This window comes from Scardinius erythrophthalmus (assembly GCF_964197995.2).
Source record: "Scardinius erythrophthalmus genome assembly, chromosome: 12".
Lineage (NCBI taxonomy): Eukaryota > Metazoa > Chordata > Actinopteri > Cypriniformes > Leuciscidae > Scardinius > Scardinius erythrophthalmus.
In genome coordinates this window covers 18,753,081-18,771,008 of record NC_138232.1, presented here as the reverse complement: position 1 = coordinate 18,771,008, position 17,928 = coordinate 18,753,081, and the positions used below count along the sequence as shown (strand labels likewise).

Sequence of the window (17,928 nt, the reverse complement as noted above, 5' to 3'; positions counted from 1 at the left end):
GCAAAGAGGAACGTCCTTCGGGTGAGAATAACGGTGCTCAGAGAGTCACTCTGGGGTCATTAAAAATCCCAGAATGTCCTTCGAAAAACAGTAGGGGTTTAACCACGGCATCTTGGCCAAATTTGCCCCTTGGCCTCTGTCCATCATGGCCTTCTAATCATCCCCATATACTGACTGGCTTCATCACTGTCTCCTTTCCACCAGTAAGCTGGTGTGTGGTGGGTGTTCTGGTCCAATATGGCTGCCGTTGCATCATCCAAGTGGATGCTGCACATTGGTGGTGGTTGAGGAGATTCCCCCTTCCATATGTGAAGCGCTTAAAGTACCCAAGCGCTTTATAAATGTAACAAATTATTAATTATTATTATTATTATTATTAAGTAAATCCAAAACTTGACTTAAAGTCAGTCTGAAAGAGAGTTCATAAAAATAACACAGAATTACATATGGGGAACATAGACTCCCTGTGTTCTACCACCGGTCACTATTGTGACCGTCTTCATTTATCTGCAGTTTCACAACAGAATAAAGCATGTATTAATTTAATTTCAATGTGTATGTATAGGTAACCCTTTCATGATGATATGTGCAAAAAATGTATAAGCTATTCAAAAAGGAACTTAGTATTCTTACCTGTCCTTTCTGAGCTTTTATGTCATCCTTTCGTTAAGACGACAGTACCAAGAAATAAATGTGTGTGGTCACATAACCAAACAAACTAATCATGTTATACCTGCCATAAACTCTTATAGACATCTTACATTTTCATTATATATGAATATGTACTTCATAATATGAGTTACTTTTTAATTTCACACTAAAATATGCAAAGAAAAATTGTGGTCACAATTGTGACCAGTGGGATTAAATGGGTTAAGTATATCTCGATCAAAAGATTGAGTACTAGTACAGGCCAAATATACTTGGACTTTTCTGTCAGTATAAGTCAAGTACACTTAAGTGTAATTTTAAGTATATTTCTGAGAAATACAAAAAGTATTTTTGAGAAGTATATAAAATGTAGACTGAAAGGATACTTTCTTATTTTTAGTCTAAAAGAAGTATACTAATAGAACACTTGAATAAACTACTTTTTTGTAAGGGAGAGTCTGTTTAAGTTGAACCAAACACACCCTCAGCACACCCTTAGTGTGTGACTTTTTGTGCAGTTGTGTTTGTGTTGCTTTAAACAATTGGATGTTGACACTTGGGGATTTTTTGGTCATTAGTTTATCAAAGTATCAGCTGAATATTATTGTAATATCCCAGACAGGGTGATCAGGACCCCATGGGTTTTGTATCATCTGACAAATTTTCTGCTACCACTATGAGTATATTACTGGAATATATTACCATTTTGTTACCGATATGGATGTGTTCTTTATTAATTTATCAGTATCAGTCAAGATTAAATGCACTACCATTCAAAAGTTTAGTGAAATATTACAATTTTAAACAGCTGTTTGTAACATATTTCAAAATGTAATTTATTCCTGTGATGGCAATAGCTGAATTTTCAGCATCATTACTCCAAACTTCAGTGTCACATGATCCTTGACAAGTCATTCTTAAAGGTATAGCGGAGGATTTTTTACTTCCGGGTGGATAACTTATACTGTACTATTGGTCCTCCTAATTGTCAATCATTCTGGTGAATCAATCAAACTTTTCAAAAAGTGGAGAGGGCGGGTCTTATCTAAAATTCAGAAAGATCCTCCTTTATACCTTTAAATGTTGATTTGTTGCTTTAGAAACATTTCTTATTATTATCAATGTAAACTGTGATTGTTTTTTCTTTGATGAATAGGAAATTCAAAAGAACAGCATTTATTTGACAAATATTTTGTAGCATTACAAATTTCTTTACTTTCACTTTTGATCAATTTATTGTATCCTTGCTGAATAAAATGATTAATTTCTTTAAAAATCATAGTGACCCCAAACTTTTAAATGGTAGTGTATATCGGCCAATATTGTATATTTATGTCCACCTGTTTTCACATTTAGGTTACCTTTATTGTCATCTCTAGTAGTATTTTATGTACTGCATGATTTTAGAAGATCTCAATATGAATATTCATTTTTCATATTGTACGTAACGTTGTGATGCCTAAATTCAGCTGTAGAATTTAAAACTATTGATTTTAATTTTGTGTATAGTATTTTTTTACTTTTTTTCAAAGTAGTATAGAATTTAATTATTAACATTAAAATTAAAATAATTAACTATATCAGCCAGAATATAAATGTGCATTCCTATATTCTCAGCTCTTTTGAAAACGTTTAGTCATACATAAAACCTTGTGGGCTTTTACCATGGGTCATTACAGTGATAAATGATTGGACTACTGAGAATGAGAGAGACATGCAATTCTATTTGAGACTCTCTACCCTTTCTGTTTTTAATTTTGTACTGTGTAGACAGTACACCTCTTAAGAAAGAGCACTGGATGGATATTCATACCGTCCAGTAATTTTTTTTTATTTTATTTTGTGCATGATAATCAGATTTATTTACAGTGCAGCCCAGAAAATGCAGTGGCTCCACCATGACCAAGTTCTATCATGGGTTATAGTAAGGGTTTACTCCAGATGTCTGTAGGCCACTGATACCTTCCTTTAACTGCAGGGAGAATGGTTCACGGTGGTTTTGAATGAGTCTTAGCCTCAGTGTGGTGCAAAGAGAGTTCATTCACTGTGGCTGTTTTCAAAAAGTGCTTTTCACCCAGACTGTCTAGACAAGGTAATTAGCCATCTATCCTGAACATCACTCATGAGTCCTCGGTAGCTCGTGCTGACGAGCCTTTTTTTGTGTGTCTTTTTTGACGGAATGTTGCTATAAAAATATATCCAGCATTTCAAGTGTAAAGAGGATGTTTATGAAACATAAAATGTGTCAGACTTGAAGGCAATTTTCAGCTTTCTGTCAAATGAAAACATGCAGAAAACCAAATATGAAATTAAGCATGAAGATTGTCATTACAAAACTTGGATAGGCAAAGCGATAACTGTATATTGCCACAGAGAAGACGTAGAGAACAACTAGTTTTCTATGTTAATATACTTTAAAATGTCATTTATTCCTGTGATGGCAAAGCTGAATTTTCAGCAGCCATTACGTGAGCTAAGAATTATGAGGTTCTATCTCCGTTTAGGGTAGTTCTGAGATATTGAGCATCAAAGTTTTTACATCCCACCTGGCAATGGAGAAATGGAACCTTTTTATTTTATTAATAACTACTAACAAAATATTTTTTTTTACAAAAATAACACCACACAGGCATTAATAAACACCTAATGGATTAGATTATGTCTCAAACTCAATTTCGACCAAAAGTTGAGATAGAACCTTATAATTCTAAGCCCACGATTACTCCAGTCTTCAGTGTCACATGAAGTCTTTCTATAAACTTTGATGCTCAAGAAAGATTTCTTGTTGTTCAAGAAGTTCTTGTTGAGTAGAAAGTTCAAAAGACTGTATAGGATGGAATATATATATATATATATAAGACACTTGATAATGAATCATTTTGTCAGCAGAGGGGGCAATTTCACACATTTAGACCAGCTGTGCACAGCGTCCTCATCCAGTTCATATCCTCCCACAACTGCACCGTAACCAAAACCAACTTGCACACATTACCTGATTAAGAACAACATTGCCGATATAACTTGTGAATTACTTTAAGCTTTTTAATTTTTCAGATTTCCTAGACCTTGCAATCAATCTGAGCTGTTTCCATTAAGTGCACTGGGTGGGGTAAAAACTACACAAACAAAAGAACTGTATTGAAGCATTCATTGTGATTGACTTCCTGGGAAGGATTAGCTAAAGTTTACATAGGGATTTGTTAACCATTTCTTAACTATGTGTCAACATGCTAGTGCTTGCCAGGTCATTTACTGTATTGACTGTGTCCACTGCGCGCATGTAGAATAATGTGTCAGCACTGTTTGGACCTGAGAGACTCTAGTTTCATTTGTCATTGTCAGGAAATGGAAGCATAGCGCTAAATCTCTAAATCTTGTGGTGTTTTACAGTATATGGAGAGCGCTGATTTATGCCTAATTGCAATAAGATATGCCTACGTAAAACAGAAGCATTATGATGCATAATTTCTTGGCATTTACTTTCCTGGATCTTCACCTCCTGAAGGAAATTAGTCACTGGGATAAAGCCCCACCTGTTTTTTCCTCTCGCCCTTATTCTCTTGCTCTGAAATATTTTGCATGAATTTTATTTTACGATCATGTCAAGTAAAAGACTGGTTCACGGATGGCCCACCACAGTGAATGGCCGTGCTGCTCAATAGTAGTATCTGTTGAGCAATCTGGGGATTTGTTTGTTGGCTCTGGCACTCCGCGAGCCACTTGCCCTGACAGCTGTAGCAGACCTCTGATATTCATCTAGAGTGTTGACTTACTAGTCCTCAGCCATACATAAGTGCAGTCGACCGCTACAGGAATTTCAAGACGCTGCACCAGAGATTAACTAAGAATACATTTGAGTGTGTGTGTGTTTCTTGTTGTGTTTATTTTTGAGTCATTCTACAATTGAGGTGACATTTCAATATGGAAGTTGTTCAAAAACTAAACCCATCAATCCTAATTTCAAATGTGCTATTTGATTAAATGTATCTTCTTGTGTCATTCGAGGTTATGATAAATGATTATAGTTAAAACAATTTACCATTGACTGCTATGTTCTTGTCAGTGAGATTGCTCCTTATTAAAGCTAATAGCAACTAGTAACATTTGTGACTTCACAAAAATATATAACTCATTAGGCGTTCAGTGGCACTGATGTAATGAGGAATGAAGCTTTTTTCTATAAAGGTTCTTTTTGATGTTTCAGTATTGCAATAGACTAGATTCTAGCATTGAAGGATGAAATGGCATTCGAAAATTTCTCCAATGATCCTAACGAGTATCCAGTAAGCCAACCATATAAGGGCCCTGATGTCACTGAATCACTTTCAGTGATTTACTTGTCACCATTTGCAGATACATTTGAAATCAACGAGTAATTGCGTATAATGAGTCACAACTGTTGCATAAGTGTCCAAAATCTTTAAATAAACCACAGTTGTTGTTTTTTGTAAGACTCCAAAACAAACATGTAAACATGATGAAAATTAATAGACAGGCTGTCAGTTTATAACATGAGAAGCGGTTTTCATACAAAAGCAGTTTAAGGAATTTGATTTTGAAGTTTTCCTCTGGGGGAGGGACTAGGACACTACTGACATTTCACGAGTTCACACTTACATCAATTAAACAGAGTAAAGATTATATGTATTTTGCGTGCTGTCCGGGGGGGAGGGCTCCAAGCTCAGAATTTTTGCCTGAACCCAGAGTACTCCCCCCATTGAGAGTATTTAGGACTAGAAGTGAGGAGATGGGGTGGTGGAGGGATGCTGTTAAACTGTCAACGAACGGAGGTAAGTTTGCTGTATATATACACCTCTTAACTCGTTGATTGGGTTGATTAACAGAGTGTGCTCCACTCGTGTCTAATTAGGTTTGATTATCTGAATGTGCTCCACCTGTGTTTAATTAGGTTTAATTATCTGAACGTGCTTTTCTCGAACTTTGTTAATAAAACATCATTAAGAGTGACAGTTGCTTTTGTGTAAATATGAAAAATAAATAAATAGTGCTGTCAATCAATTAAAAAATTAAGTAATCAGTCACACATTTTTCTGTAATTAATCACGATTAATCACACCTAACATTAAAGTTTTTAATATATTTTTATATTGTAATAATATTGAATATATTGAAATTTCTACAATTTCACATGTAGAAACTACAAAGACAGTAGCCTATATTTTAAATATTTGTTTCATGTCATCTTTTTATGAAAGGCATCACCGATACCAATACTGCTAGTGCTACTGATGTGTCTATGAATTTTTTTTTTTTTTTTTTCTCAATTTTAGCCAATAATCATAGCTATTAATCATTACAGTATAATTGAAAGCTATACATTTTAATTTCTGTCAGGACCACTATCGTCAAATACAATTGGCAATTGCATACAGTTAGGATTGGCGGTATGGTTCTGTTCTGGGGTGCGTTTCCCGAAAGCATCGTTGGCCAACTATGATCGCAAGTTCCGTCGTTACCAATAGAGTTCAATGGACATTGCGATGAACTTGCGACCATAGTTGGCCAAACGATGCTTTCGGGAAACGCACCCCTGGGCGAGAACTCCCTGCGCATCCATGCTGCCTACCCTTGGGGTAAACAGAACAGAACCAACATGAATGTATTGTAGATATCATTAATTCAAGATTTTAAAGTACAACATAATTCGAGAATTTATTCTGATTCAAGGGGAATCAGAATGCCATACTGACTGTATGAGAGGAGGAGCTGGGGATGGAGGAGGGTAATTAGCTCCTGAGAAACGCGATAGCTGCTGATAATACTAAAGGAGCTTATATATGTATACTGTAATAGGAGTCGTATTCCTATAGGTAGACGTGAATCAGCTGATGCGAGCTTGACTAACGTGACTTGCCAGAACTGACGCTACGCTTAATATTTATTAAAAAAATCTAAAAACTTTTAATTTAAGTGAAGTTAAAACAATATTCACATAAACCCATTAATTAATGTCACATATAAATGAGCCCTTCAATATATCAGGGCTCAATTTTTTCTATTGGCCCAGTCAGACCAGTTCAGATTTTTTCTTGCCCTGTCAAAATGCACAAAAATGAATTATTTTCATTGTTTTTGACCCGTGTAACCTTGTAAATAATGCTTTAAGATTTTTAGGTAGGTCTAAGGGTATATACAGGAATTGAATAGTTATCAAATACTTCAGTCTTCACTGCATAAATTATAAATTAAATGTAGATTAATCCTTATTAAAGCTACAAATGTTATTCAGTCAAGAGCAGTGAGTGATTTTCTCTTTTTCCTTTGTTTTTTGATTATCCTTAAAGGGTACCTATTATGCCCCTTTTTACAAGGTGTAATATTGGTCTTGGGTGTCCCCAGAATGTATTTGTGAAGTTTCAGCACAGTTAATTTATTATAACCATTTGAAAATGTCATTTTTGGGGCCTGTTTTAAAAAGAGCTGTTTTGGTGTGTACCACCTTAAATGTAAATGAGCTGCATATCCCCGCCCTTCTGGACCCAGATGATGAAGAGACTCCGGCAGAATAAACACGAAAGAGAATGGACTAAACGTCTCGGAATGGTTATTTGATACATTTATGTACTTATAGAGTTTTAATCGCGTCCCCTTTGCAATTATGGATGTGCAACACACACACACACACACACACACACACACACACAAACAAATTGTGATAACTTTCGCGCAATTTTTTAAACTAACTTACACACACGCTTATGTGGCAAATATGAGAAGATGGCTAACGTTACAGAACCAGAAAACAAATGCTGAAGGGTGATAGACGTTTATATACTGTCTATGGAGATAGAGGTATTCATTTTACATTTGTTATTGCTGCAAAAAATAATGTACGTGACATAAAACTGTCTGACGTTGTTTTGTTGAGACATCCTATGACGACGACAATAAATAGCTTTAGACGCAGATTTGTTGTTGAACTGGCTGACATTGATTGAAATGACTATTTGCTCAAAAATAATAAAATACATTTAATTCTTCTGGAGGTGACGTTGGATCGCGAACAGTAGGCAACGATCCACACTTGAGGATTAACTTTGACCCTCGTTCACTAAACAGTCAGTCAGAAAATGATTCTTGTATTTAGGAAGTTTTAAGTGGCGCCTTTTCTTCATAAATAAAATCCATCCGCTGCGTTTTCAGTGGCTCTGATGTCAATGAAGACTAGTATGTCCATTCTTACATCCCACAACAGAACACCTACACTTCTTAGGAGACATTACCAGCTGACAGATCACCGAGGGCGGGATCTATGCCAAAACCAGACTGTCAATCAAACACGTCGGTGGGGCTTAGCGCAATTCTACGTCACAGTGAGAGCAATCTTAGAACAGCTCGTTCTGAGACAGTGCTTGTGATTTATTGAGATAGTAAAACAACTACTGGGTGGATTTTTATCATTCTAGGGTGGTTTTGCTCACACACTGACAACACACATTTATGTTCAAACACCATGTAAAAGTGAATTTTTCATAATAGGTGCCCTTTAATGACAAACAACAGCAGGTTTATTGGGCTACTCTCACTTTAAGACTTGCCGCTCATGATGAGGATCTGACACATCTCATTTTCTCACTACTCTTTAAGTTCATTTAACTAATTTAAGACTGTGCTTGCGGGGATACTCGGCAAGACAGGCATTTTGGCATAATTTTGTTTTTGTCCATTCAGGTGCTGTCTGAAGTGGCTTTCTGTGCGCACGAGTCGTGTGTGTAGGTCGTAATTACTGCAATTACGTGATTTGTAAAAACTTGTAAAAAGCATTCACGTCCTCGTTGAGCTCGTAATTGCAGCTTGGAGTTGTCTTAGAGTTCCTACTTGTACCATGCGACTACTGTACCACCTGACCGCCATAGATTTAGTGGTGCCATAGAAACGCCAGTAATTCCTAGTCCGAGGACGTGAACAGCTCTGAATATAATTTGACACGTGTTGTCATCTCGGGACTATGGTAATAACGACATGGTTAAACCAGTTAAACTGAGTTAAACTGAGTTAAACTGAAAAAATTAAGCGCATATGTTAATAGACTGTAAAAAAAAATGGACGTAGTGTCTGTTACGTCACCCGTAGGTTTCTGAAGAGCATTTTTGAAGGCCAAAGTGGGCGGAACCTGCCGTCGACATCTTGGCAGCACGTCACCGCCTGTCAATCCCAGATAACTGAAAATGGGCAAAGAGGCGGGATTAGCTGAGGTGACGGTTAACAGACAGCAGACAAGCGGCTAGTAGTGACAGCAGCCATAATCCACCTGTCACTCAAGTGGCCACACCGGAATTATGCAGAACTTTAAGGCTTAATATTATTTAAAGGGGTGGTATAATGCCCCTTTTCACAAGATGTAAAATAAGTCTCTGATGTCCCCAGAGTGTGTATGTGAAGTTTTAGCTCAAAATACCCCACAGATTATTTTTTACAGCATGTTAAAATTGTCCCTTTTTGAGGGTGAGCAAAAACGTGTCGTTTTGTGTCTGTCCCTTTAAATGCAAATGAGCTGCTGCTCCCGTCACAGAGGGTGAAACTTCAAGAGCTTGTGTGTTAGCAGCTTCAATTACCTCACGCTGACAAGCACTAAAAAGTCAGAAACCGCTCTGCCTTTTATGTTTAAACTGGAGTCGGACAATGATGGAGAGACTCAAGAAGAGTGACAACATGTAGAAAGCAACAGGATTTCTGAATGGTTATTTGATAAATTTATGTTGCTGATGTGGAGCTAACTATCTTCAAGTTTTTGATTAGCATATTCTGTCATGATAATCTGTGGGAACTGTTGTAAGATGCCTACAGAGTGACATGCTATTGCATTTGTGTTATGTACTGTGACAGCTTGAGCAGACTCACAAATGTGCTCTACTACAACAACTCTTCCTCTTCTCAACATGGACTGCGTGTTCCTGGGAGCGGGGTCTATGTAAATTGTAGGGTTAGTGATGTCACTAACCCGGGAGGAATCTCGTGTAGTACCTACCAGCCGTTTGTTGTAGCCCTTCAAAAACAATTTCTTTAAAAGCAAATATCTTCTTTTGCTTTGAACTTTGAGCATTGTGACTTTACAGATGTTGTTTATGGTCAAACAGCAACATTACACACTAACTTATGTTAGAAAAGTAAAATCATAATCAACCACCCCTTTAAAGAGGATGTTGTAAAAATATTCACCCCCTCACAGTTGTCATGAAGGGCAAAATTAGCTATAAAGACCAAAACCACTTTTTGTACCAGGCTATAAACATTTTTTTTTTTCTTCTGTAAAGTTGGGCATATTAACATTGGGGGTATATGGGATTGACTCTCTTTTGGAGCCTGTCTCTAGCAACCAGTCGATGAATTGCATTTTAAGTCACTTCCGTGTTGGATTCAAGAGAAGACCGGAAGGTTGCCACTTGGTTAACACGTTAATTTTGACAGCCCTCCTAATAAATATAAATTTTACAAATACATTTTTTTTAACTTGAATTTTAGTAATGAACCTTTTTACAAAAATGTGATATGTTACAACACATCTATGATTATTACTTTATTTAAACAATATGCACTATGGAATAATAAGACATTTTCATGCTTAAAACAACTTTCAAAATATTTGTTTTACACAATTGAATATTAATAAAATTAAATATAAGTTATAAGATTATATATACTATCTAAATTGTTTTAAAATATTCTGTATTTTGTATCACTTTTTTTTTACAATTGACATTTTTAAAAATCACTCTTTCATTTTTATGTTTGAGAAACGTTCCTGCAAGTACTGTACATTTAGTGTACTGTACATAAGTACTGTACACTAAATTTAATGTTTCCTCTTGGCCATTATTTCAATTTTATGGCAAGCAGGAAATATCAAATTTAGTGTGACTTTATTTCTAGGAATGCACCCATGTGTGTAACTTGTCTCGGAGAAGCTTCATGCATGACAAATCTTAGCATCCATTTTTCACCTTTTCTTTTCATCCCTCTCTTTCCCTCCCCTTCTCAATCTTTCTCAATCATGTAGAGTGATGGAATGAAATAGTGTGTGTGTGTGTGTGTGTGTGTGTGTGTGTGTGTGTGTGTGTGTGTGTGTGTGTGTGTGTGTGTGTGTGTGTGTGTGTGTGTGTGTGTGTGTGTGTGTGTGTGTGTGTGTGTGTGTGTGTGTGTGTGTGTGTGTGTGTGTGTGTGTGTGTGTGTGTGTGTGTGTGTGTGTGTGTGTGTAAGAGAGTGAGTGGCAATGATCAGTGAAAGCTCAAGCCTTTACCACAAACAGTGAATGTCCCAGCCCGCTGGCTGCTGCAGCCCAGCCCTCTGCCTGTCTCAACTGGCCCACGCGTACTGATAGCTTTCCTCTGGAATCATCTGGATCAACTCACACACACACACAGTAAAATACACAACTGCTTTGGCACAAACAATGTATGCGTGTGCACTTGCTCATGTACACACAAAAGCACACTTTACGCTTTTAAGCAAACATACAAAAACCTTACTCAACAAAGTCAAATTTTCAGCCTTTTTTCTGAGTCGGGCTTTGTGCCACCCCATGATCACCTTTCTTCTCTTTTTCTCTCAACACAACAGTTTATTCAGCAGGGTGTAGCCCGCGAGACCTCAGCAGCCATTGTCAAGGTCTGAGAGTGTTAGTGTAAACATAGGCAGCATCGTGAGAGCTGGAGACACAGCCTTGCCCTGTAGTTATGTTTTTTGTGTTTTTTTAGTTTTTTTTTTTATCTAAAGAGTCACTCTTTCTCTGTAGCTTTAAGGTATGTGTGTTTGGCAGGAACTGGTCCTGCTTAAGGTGTGTTCTGGAGTCTGTTGGTTTTTGCCAAAATACGACACACCTGGAAATGCAACAGGCACGTTTTAAGCAACTGTGTGCACATGTTTGCATCAATTGTCTCGTGTTGAAGATATGCATCTGAATTCATAAAAGGCTTTATGCTTAAAGATTCCAAGCACTGACACCTCTGTGTACTCTTAAAACAAAGAGTCATATGCTCAAATGAAAAATCATAAATTACACATACTTAAAGGAATCACCCCCCCCCCCCCGCCCAAAACAAAGCTTTTATCATTTATTTACTCAATATTTTAGTCATGATTTACCCACTTTCATTTCATTACATACCTTAAAGCCTTTATTTTTTGTTTCTGTGCTACAAAGTAGCAGGATATTGATGTTAGATATGTTTATTTCTCATGTATCCTCCCTTAATATATCTGCAACATATATTATGATATCATATCTTAAAATCATATGATCATGACTGTGGTTACTAAACTGCAAAAAATGATAACCACCAATTGTTACCTTAAAGAGCTATTTCTACCTGATTTTAGCACATAAACATTAGTTTTATTTAGATCAATTCTGTGATATTAATCAATATTTTTTACTTAAATTAAAGATTTAGATTTAAATGATTTAGATGTGACCATTTTTTTTTTAGAATGCAAGAACTGTGTGTCATAATTTAGAAATATTTCAGTCAAGTGGAGGGGCGAGTGAATGTGGAGAAAAGTATGTATCCATCTATCAGCTAAACAAAAATTAGACCTCCTGAGGCTAAAGACTGAATGCTTTGTAATGATTACAGTAGATTCTTGACTTTACCTGGAGCCCAGTCTCTCTGTATGAGAGTGAAGGAGGTGCCGCTAGGTCACTGGTTATGTGGTTGCGTTTGTTTAATGGCTATGGTGTTGTGCTGAAGTTTTTTTACAGGCCACACGTTTATCAAATGTCACTAGCGAAGCATAACTACTTTTACTTCCATTTCAAAAACTCTATCAAGGATAGAAAGTTCCTGAAATTGAATTCATACCAAGCTCATTCCATTAAAAGCTAGCTTTCATGAAGTTAAGAAAACTTCTCAGATTTCACAGATATGTTTGATTACTAATCATTCTGTATAGAAGTAAAAAACTGTTAAATGTGTTTTTTATACTGCCTCATTTAGAATATTATAACCAGGCATGATGTGTCAGATTTCTTGTGAAAATGCTGTGGGATGCGGCACAGTAACAGCCAATCAGAACACATTCAAAGTTTAATATACATTTACGAGGAATGTGATTTTAAACCAATGACATTTCACTGTGGGCGGGGCTACCCGGAGCAATGACACAGAAATAGAAAGCATGACAAAAACTCATATTAACAGGAAAAAACGATTTATTGCTTGTTGATTTATTTTGTTGCACCAATACATGATGCAATACTTACAAATTGGTGTTAAATGAAGAATGTCTCTTAGTGTGACTGCATGGACAGTTGTAAAAATTACAGCCTTTCATTCCATGACTGATGGAGAAACAGTACATTGTCTGTTGTGAAAGATGCTTGTAAAACATGGAAGGGTGCCAACACATTACAAAGAGCGAATGTTTGGAGGTTTTAAAGCCCTGTGTTTGCTGCCAGGCACTCTCTTGTCTTATGAGGTTTCATCAGCCTGGAAAATAAAGACATCCCCTCTAGGCTTTTCATTAAAAAAAATATTTACTTAAAATGGCAAAAGAGAAAGGCAGAGGGGATGAAAGAAAATCTGATGAGCGGAGGGAATTGCCTCTAAGCTTAGCAAACATTACATTGGGCTGTAAATAAAGGAGGCGACCTGAAGAGAAATGGTGACAGTTTTGGCAGGGAGGGAAGCTGGGGGGTCTGGGGTCAAGCTGACCTAATTGAAAGCATGACATTGTGAATCCCTGAGTAGATAATGCACTTGTTAGTAGTAAGGGATTACAGATGTTGCAACAAAAGATATGTGCCACGTGTTCCTGTTTTTGTACCGAGTGCTTTTTGTGCATGCTTCAGCAAACTCATGAAACTCTATTTTTTTATATTTGTAAAATCTGCGTTTATGCATTTCCATAGTGTTTTTCTCTGCTCTCATCGAATTCTCCCACTAGACTTGCAATCAGTATGTCAGGGGTTTTCAGGGACACCCAAATGTGACTGTTCTCTTGTGAGGTATACCCCCTTCCTAAAATATATATATTTTTATAAACATCATTCAGTCAGTTCTATTTTTCTAGTTCTATCTATTTATTTATTCATTTATATTTTTTCTAGTTTTATTTATTTATTAATTTCTATAATGACACATGGAATAAATAAATAAATAAATAAATAGAAATAGAATAAATATAGATAGAAATAGAATAAATAAAAATAAATAGAAAAAATGAGTAAATGAATAAGCATAAATAGAATTAACAAACAAATAGTAATAGAAAAATATAGAATAAATAAATAGAAATAGAAAAATAGAAAGAATAAATAAATAGAAATAGAAAAACAGAATAAATAAATAATTAGAAATTGAAAAAATAGAATGAATAAATAGAAATAGGATATATAGAAATAAATATATTTATTTATTTATTTTCTCTGAACTTTTCTGTGGATCCCATAGCATTTCCTTGTAGAGTCCCCTGTAGAGTTTATTGTAAATGTAGATTTCTCTAGCAATGCTATCATCTATCTGTCATTGTCTTCCAGCATACAAGCATTACGATATGTCTTTGTTTTTCAGGAGAGAAGGTGAGGGTGTGCGGGTGTTTTGGGATAAACTCAGAGAACCATCTTTCACATCTCGTTGGAATCCTTTTTCTGTTGACTATCCTTTCTGTTCATTCACCTATCACCCTGTCAGGGGTGCCAATGAGCAGCTGGGTCACCTGTGTGAGGTGAGTATTACAATGCAACACACAGAACACGTTTATCACAGTCAGGTCTCATTCCTTACCTCAGACATATTCCTATAAGATCTTCAAACTATCAGACTAAACCCAACCATTAAATGAGCTCAGTTAGCCAGTAGCCACTCTCAAAACCAGTTACTCACAAGTGTTACAGAACCTGCCAGAGGACTTGCAGAGGGGGAGTAAGAATCCACAATTTCTTGGAAGTCGTCTTAGGAAGAAATGACGTGTTCAGTTAACATTAGTGGTGCAATATTTATTTCTCTATATGATTAAGATTTCAAAGAATGACAGCTTGAGGCTAGAGGCAAGGTTACTCAAGGCAGCGTTTCTCAAACTGGGGTCAATCGAAATCAAATGGGGTCAGTGGAAATTTCCTGTATAAATAAATTGACTCAAGTTACTGAATATAAGTATTAATCTATGAAAGGCTCACCAGTTCCACCTGGACTTTTTATCTGTGTTTATACATGCCATTAAGTAATTTCCTGACAATAAAAACATTTGTGATCCAGGTTTTAAGAGGCTGAGCACTGAAAGTTGATCATTTAGATTTGGCGATAATTATAGTTTATATGCCATTGTTAAAAAAATTAAGTTTTTTTTTTTACCATCTGCTTACCAAAAACCTTTTTATTTTATGTGTGCAGGTTTTTTGGTATGCTTTTTTTGCTTATTTTTATATGCATATAAAAACAACCTCTTTTATTTATATCTATCTTTCCCTTGTGAAAAAAGTACATTTTAGCATACTTTTTAAAAAAAAGTACCTAATAATACACTTTAAAAGAATATACTGTAGTGCGAACGGAACGTAATGTTTTCAGACAATTATGTTAATTGCAATAAATGAAAATATATTATTACTTAAATTTATTAAATGCAATTAGCTGAAATTAGAGTGCCTTTTGACCCACTTAACTAGGACTTAAGTACATCTTTATATGTAATTTCATAATTTCTCTACTGTCTTTGAAATATATTTAAAGTGTACTGCTAAATGTGCTGACAAGCATTTATGGGAAACTAAAATATACTTAAATGTCACTTGTATGTTATGTATTTATGTATTTAGATATATTTAGTCTTAATTAGACATTTTTTAATGATGAAATTGTAATTTACTACATTTTTAAATAAATTAAACTTAAAATATTGCGTACAATGGGGCTAAAGGTGTACTGGGGTAAAAGGTGCATTTGACTTTATTCTCTATTATTTGTATGAATAATATGTGCCTTTTGCCCTATGCTGGTGAGCCTTTTACCTTGTGTGTGGGATAAAAGGTCCATCTTGCCATCTCATACATTTATACACTTTTTAAACAAACTAACCACTTTTATGATTTATTTTCACACAAAATCTATTGCTCCATCAATGTTTAATAAAACATATAGATTTTTCCTTCAATCATACACTATGGGAGTATAATTGGGGTGTGCCTTCAACCCCGTTTTACCCTAATACTGAATAACACACTACAGTTACTTTAGTACTGTATGTGTAGTATGTTAGCCAACATAAAGTAAGTGTACTTATTTAAAGCATGACAAATATTATGTCATGATCATCTTTGATCATCTAATTATCTGAAGTAGACCTTATATTATGTCACATTCATCTTTTTGGAGTTAGGGGGCCCGTAGACAGTTTGAGGTTAAGTGGTCATTGGTTTAGAAAAAGTACATAATTTTTAGATACGTAAACCCCCGATTTAAGGCTGTGTCATTTAATTAGACAATAAACAAGAAATAGTGCATATAGAAAAATCACTGAAATCCAACATTTTTAAATTAGATTTGTTTTGGTCCCTGGCTCACTCTTGGTGTGAGCAAAGGGTCTTATGCAGGTGACCTCAAAGATCGCATAACCAGTCATTTGGACTAAGGGGGGTGTCTAATCCCACAGCCACACATTCCCATTCCTCACATTCCACCCCACCTACTGAGGTGAACAGCAGGTTCAACAAAAATTAAGAACGGTTGATAAAAAAAAAAAAGAGAAAACGTAAACAGGATTGTTTTGACAAGCAGAAACCACCAACCTGACAAACACGAGTTGAGCCAAATAATCATATAAAAGTTGTTTTTGCCATGTGTTTTAGTACTGAATAAATTACTTTTCCATATTTTTCTTCCTCATTTAGATTGAAAACTTCAGGGAGGAGCTGACTTTAGCAGCGCAGAAAGCCCACAGCAAGAATCCTGTACCTGGAAAAGCCAACGGGGTTCTTGTGCTGAATCAACCCATTCTAATCGAAGCATATGTTGGTCTGATGTCTGTCATAGGCAACCAAAACAAGCTGGGCTATTGCTTAGCACGAGGCAATATTGGTTTCTGAGGGCACTTTGTGTCTTCCAATGATTGTTTACACTAAGTAATTCTCTTGCACCAGCTGAGCATGTGTAATTTATATTTTAATTTAATATATTTTAAATATATGGGAGGAATGTATAATTTTTGTTCTTAAAATACGTTTATCTATACTATTAATGTCCATCAAACCTTTCAGTTTCATCTAGTTACATTAACACCAAAATGTCAATCAGACATTTCCTTTTTGGTTGTGTCTTAACATACAAAGAATGTTTTCCCTCCTCCTACGACTTCCTGTGTAGAAATATCTTGTGTTCGGCATGTTATCTCTTAGAAGCAACCTCACTATGTGTTTTGTAATGTGCCTTTTCTTTGTGTATCTATGCTGATATTGTACCTCATCATAAAGCTTCTTACAAGCCAATTGATGCATAAGGGTATATAAGTCATTTCTGTTTGATGGTTTAGGGTTTTATTATTACAGCAAAATGCAGTACTGGATTTCCCCATATTGTGTAATTACATTCACTCAGTGGTCTTGATATATTTCTTTAACAGAATGTCAAACAAACTGCAAAGCTTTATAAAATAAATGCTAATACTGAAACATGCTTTATTAGTGCTGAAACTGAAATTTGTGTTCCTTAGCTGTGCTTCATTTATCTGACTAATTTGCTCTGTTTTGATTTATTGGGCATTTCTAAGGTGGGGCCATGTCAACAAGCTTGAAACGTATAAAACATGTATATTTTACATTTAAGGTAATGCGAATTGTCCCCTAAAAATTGCCACCAGCATGGCCACCCCAATTAACACGGTGTACATAAGTCACTGAATGTGGATTCTTTTCAGATTTTTTTTATTACAGATTTTCTTGATTGCTAACACACAATTCATGAAACAATTCACCATTTTCTGACAAATGTAAACAATCTCATAACTACACACCAGTTTTTACAAACCTCAAACTTCGACATCAAACTCAAATATTTCGGTCAAAAACAAATTATCTTTTGTCAGAATCAAACTTTGGCCCCAGATATCACACAAATAACAAATAGACTGACTATTTTCCTGCCTGGAGAAAACTGGTGAGATCAATTCATAACACTGTAACAAACACCTCATATTGGAAATCAGCAATGATTTTGCAGCTCATTGTCTATTACAGTATATAACATAAAAGTGCAGATTCAGTAAAATACAACAATAAGCTTTAGGAAAAAACGATTTTCATTACACTACTGTAAAGTGATCTTACAG

General features: G+C 35.6%; 1 protein-coding gene across 1 annotated transcript in view; it reads left to right on the top strand.

Annotated features, from left to right (window-relative positions):
* The window catches only part of tprg1 (tumor protein p63 regulated 1), a 30,507-nt gene extending 13,217 nt beyond the window's left edge, over positions 1–17,290 (top strand). Inside the window, exons 5-6 of the mRNA XM_081381849.1 lie at positions 14,181–14,334; positions 16,496–17,290. Of these exons, the coding sequence (XP_081237975.1) occupies positions 14,181–14,334; positions 16,496–16,690 (349 nt within the window). The 3' untranslated portion in view covers positions 16,691–17,290. The remainder of the gene's footprint in view (positions 1–14,180; positions 14,335–16,495) is intronic.
* The last annotated feature ends 638 nt before the right edge of the window (positions 17,291–17,928 follow it).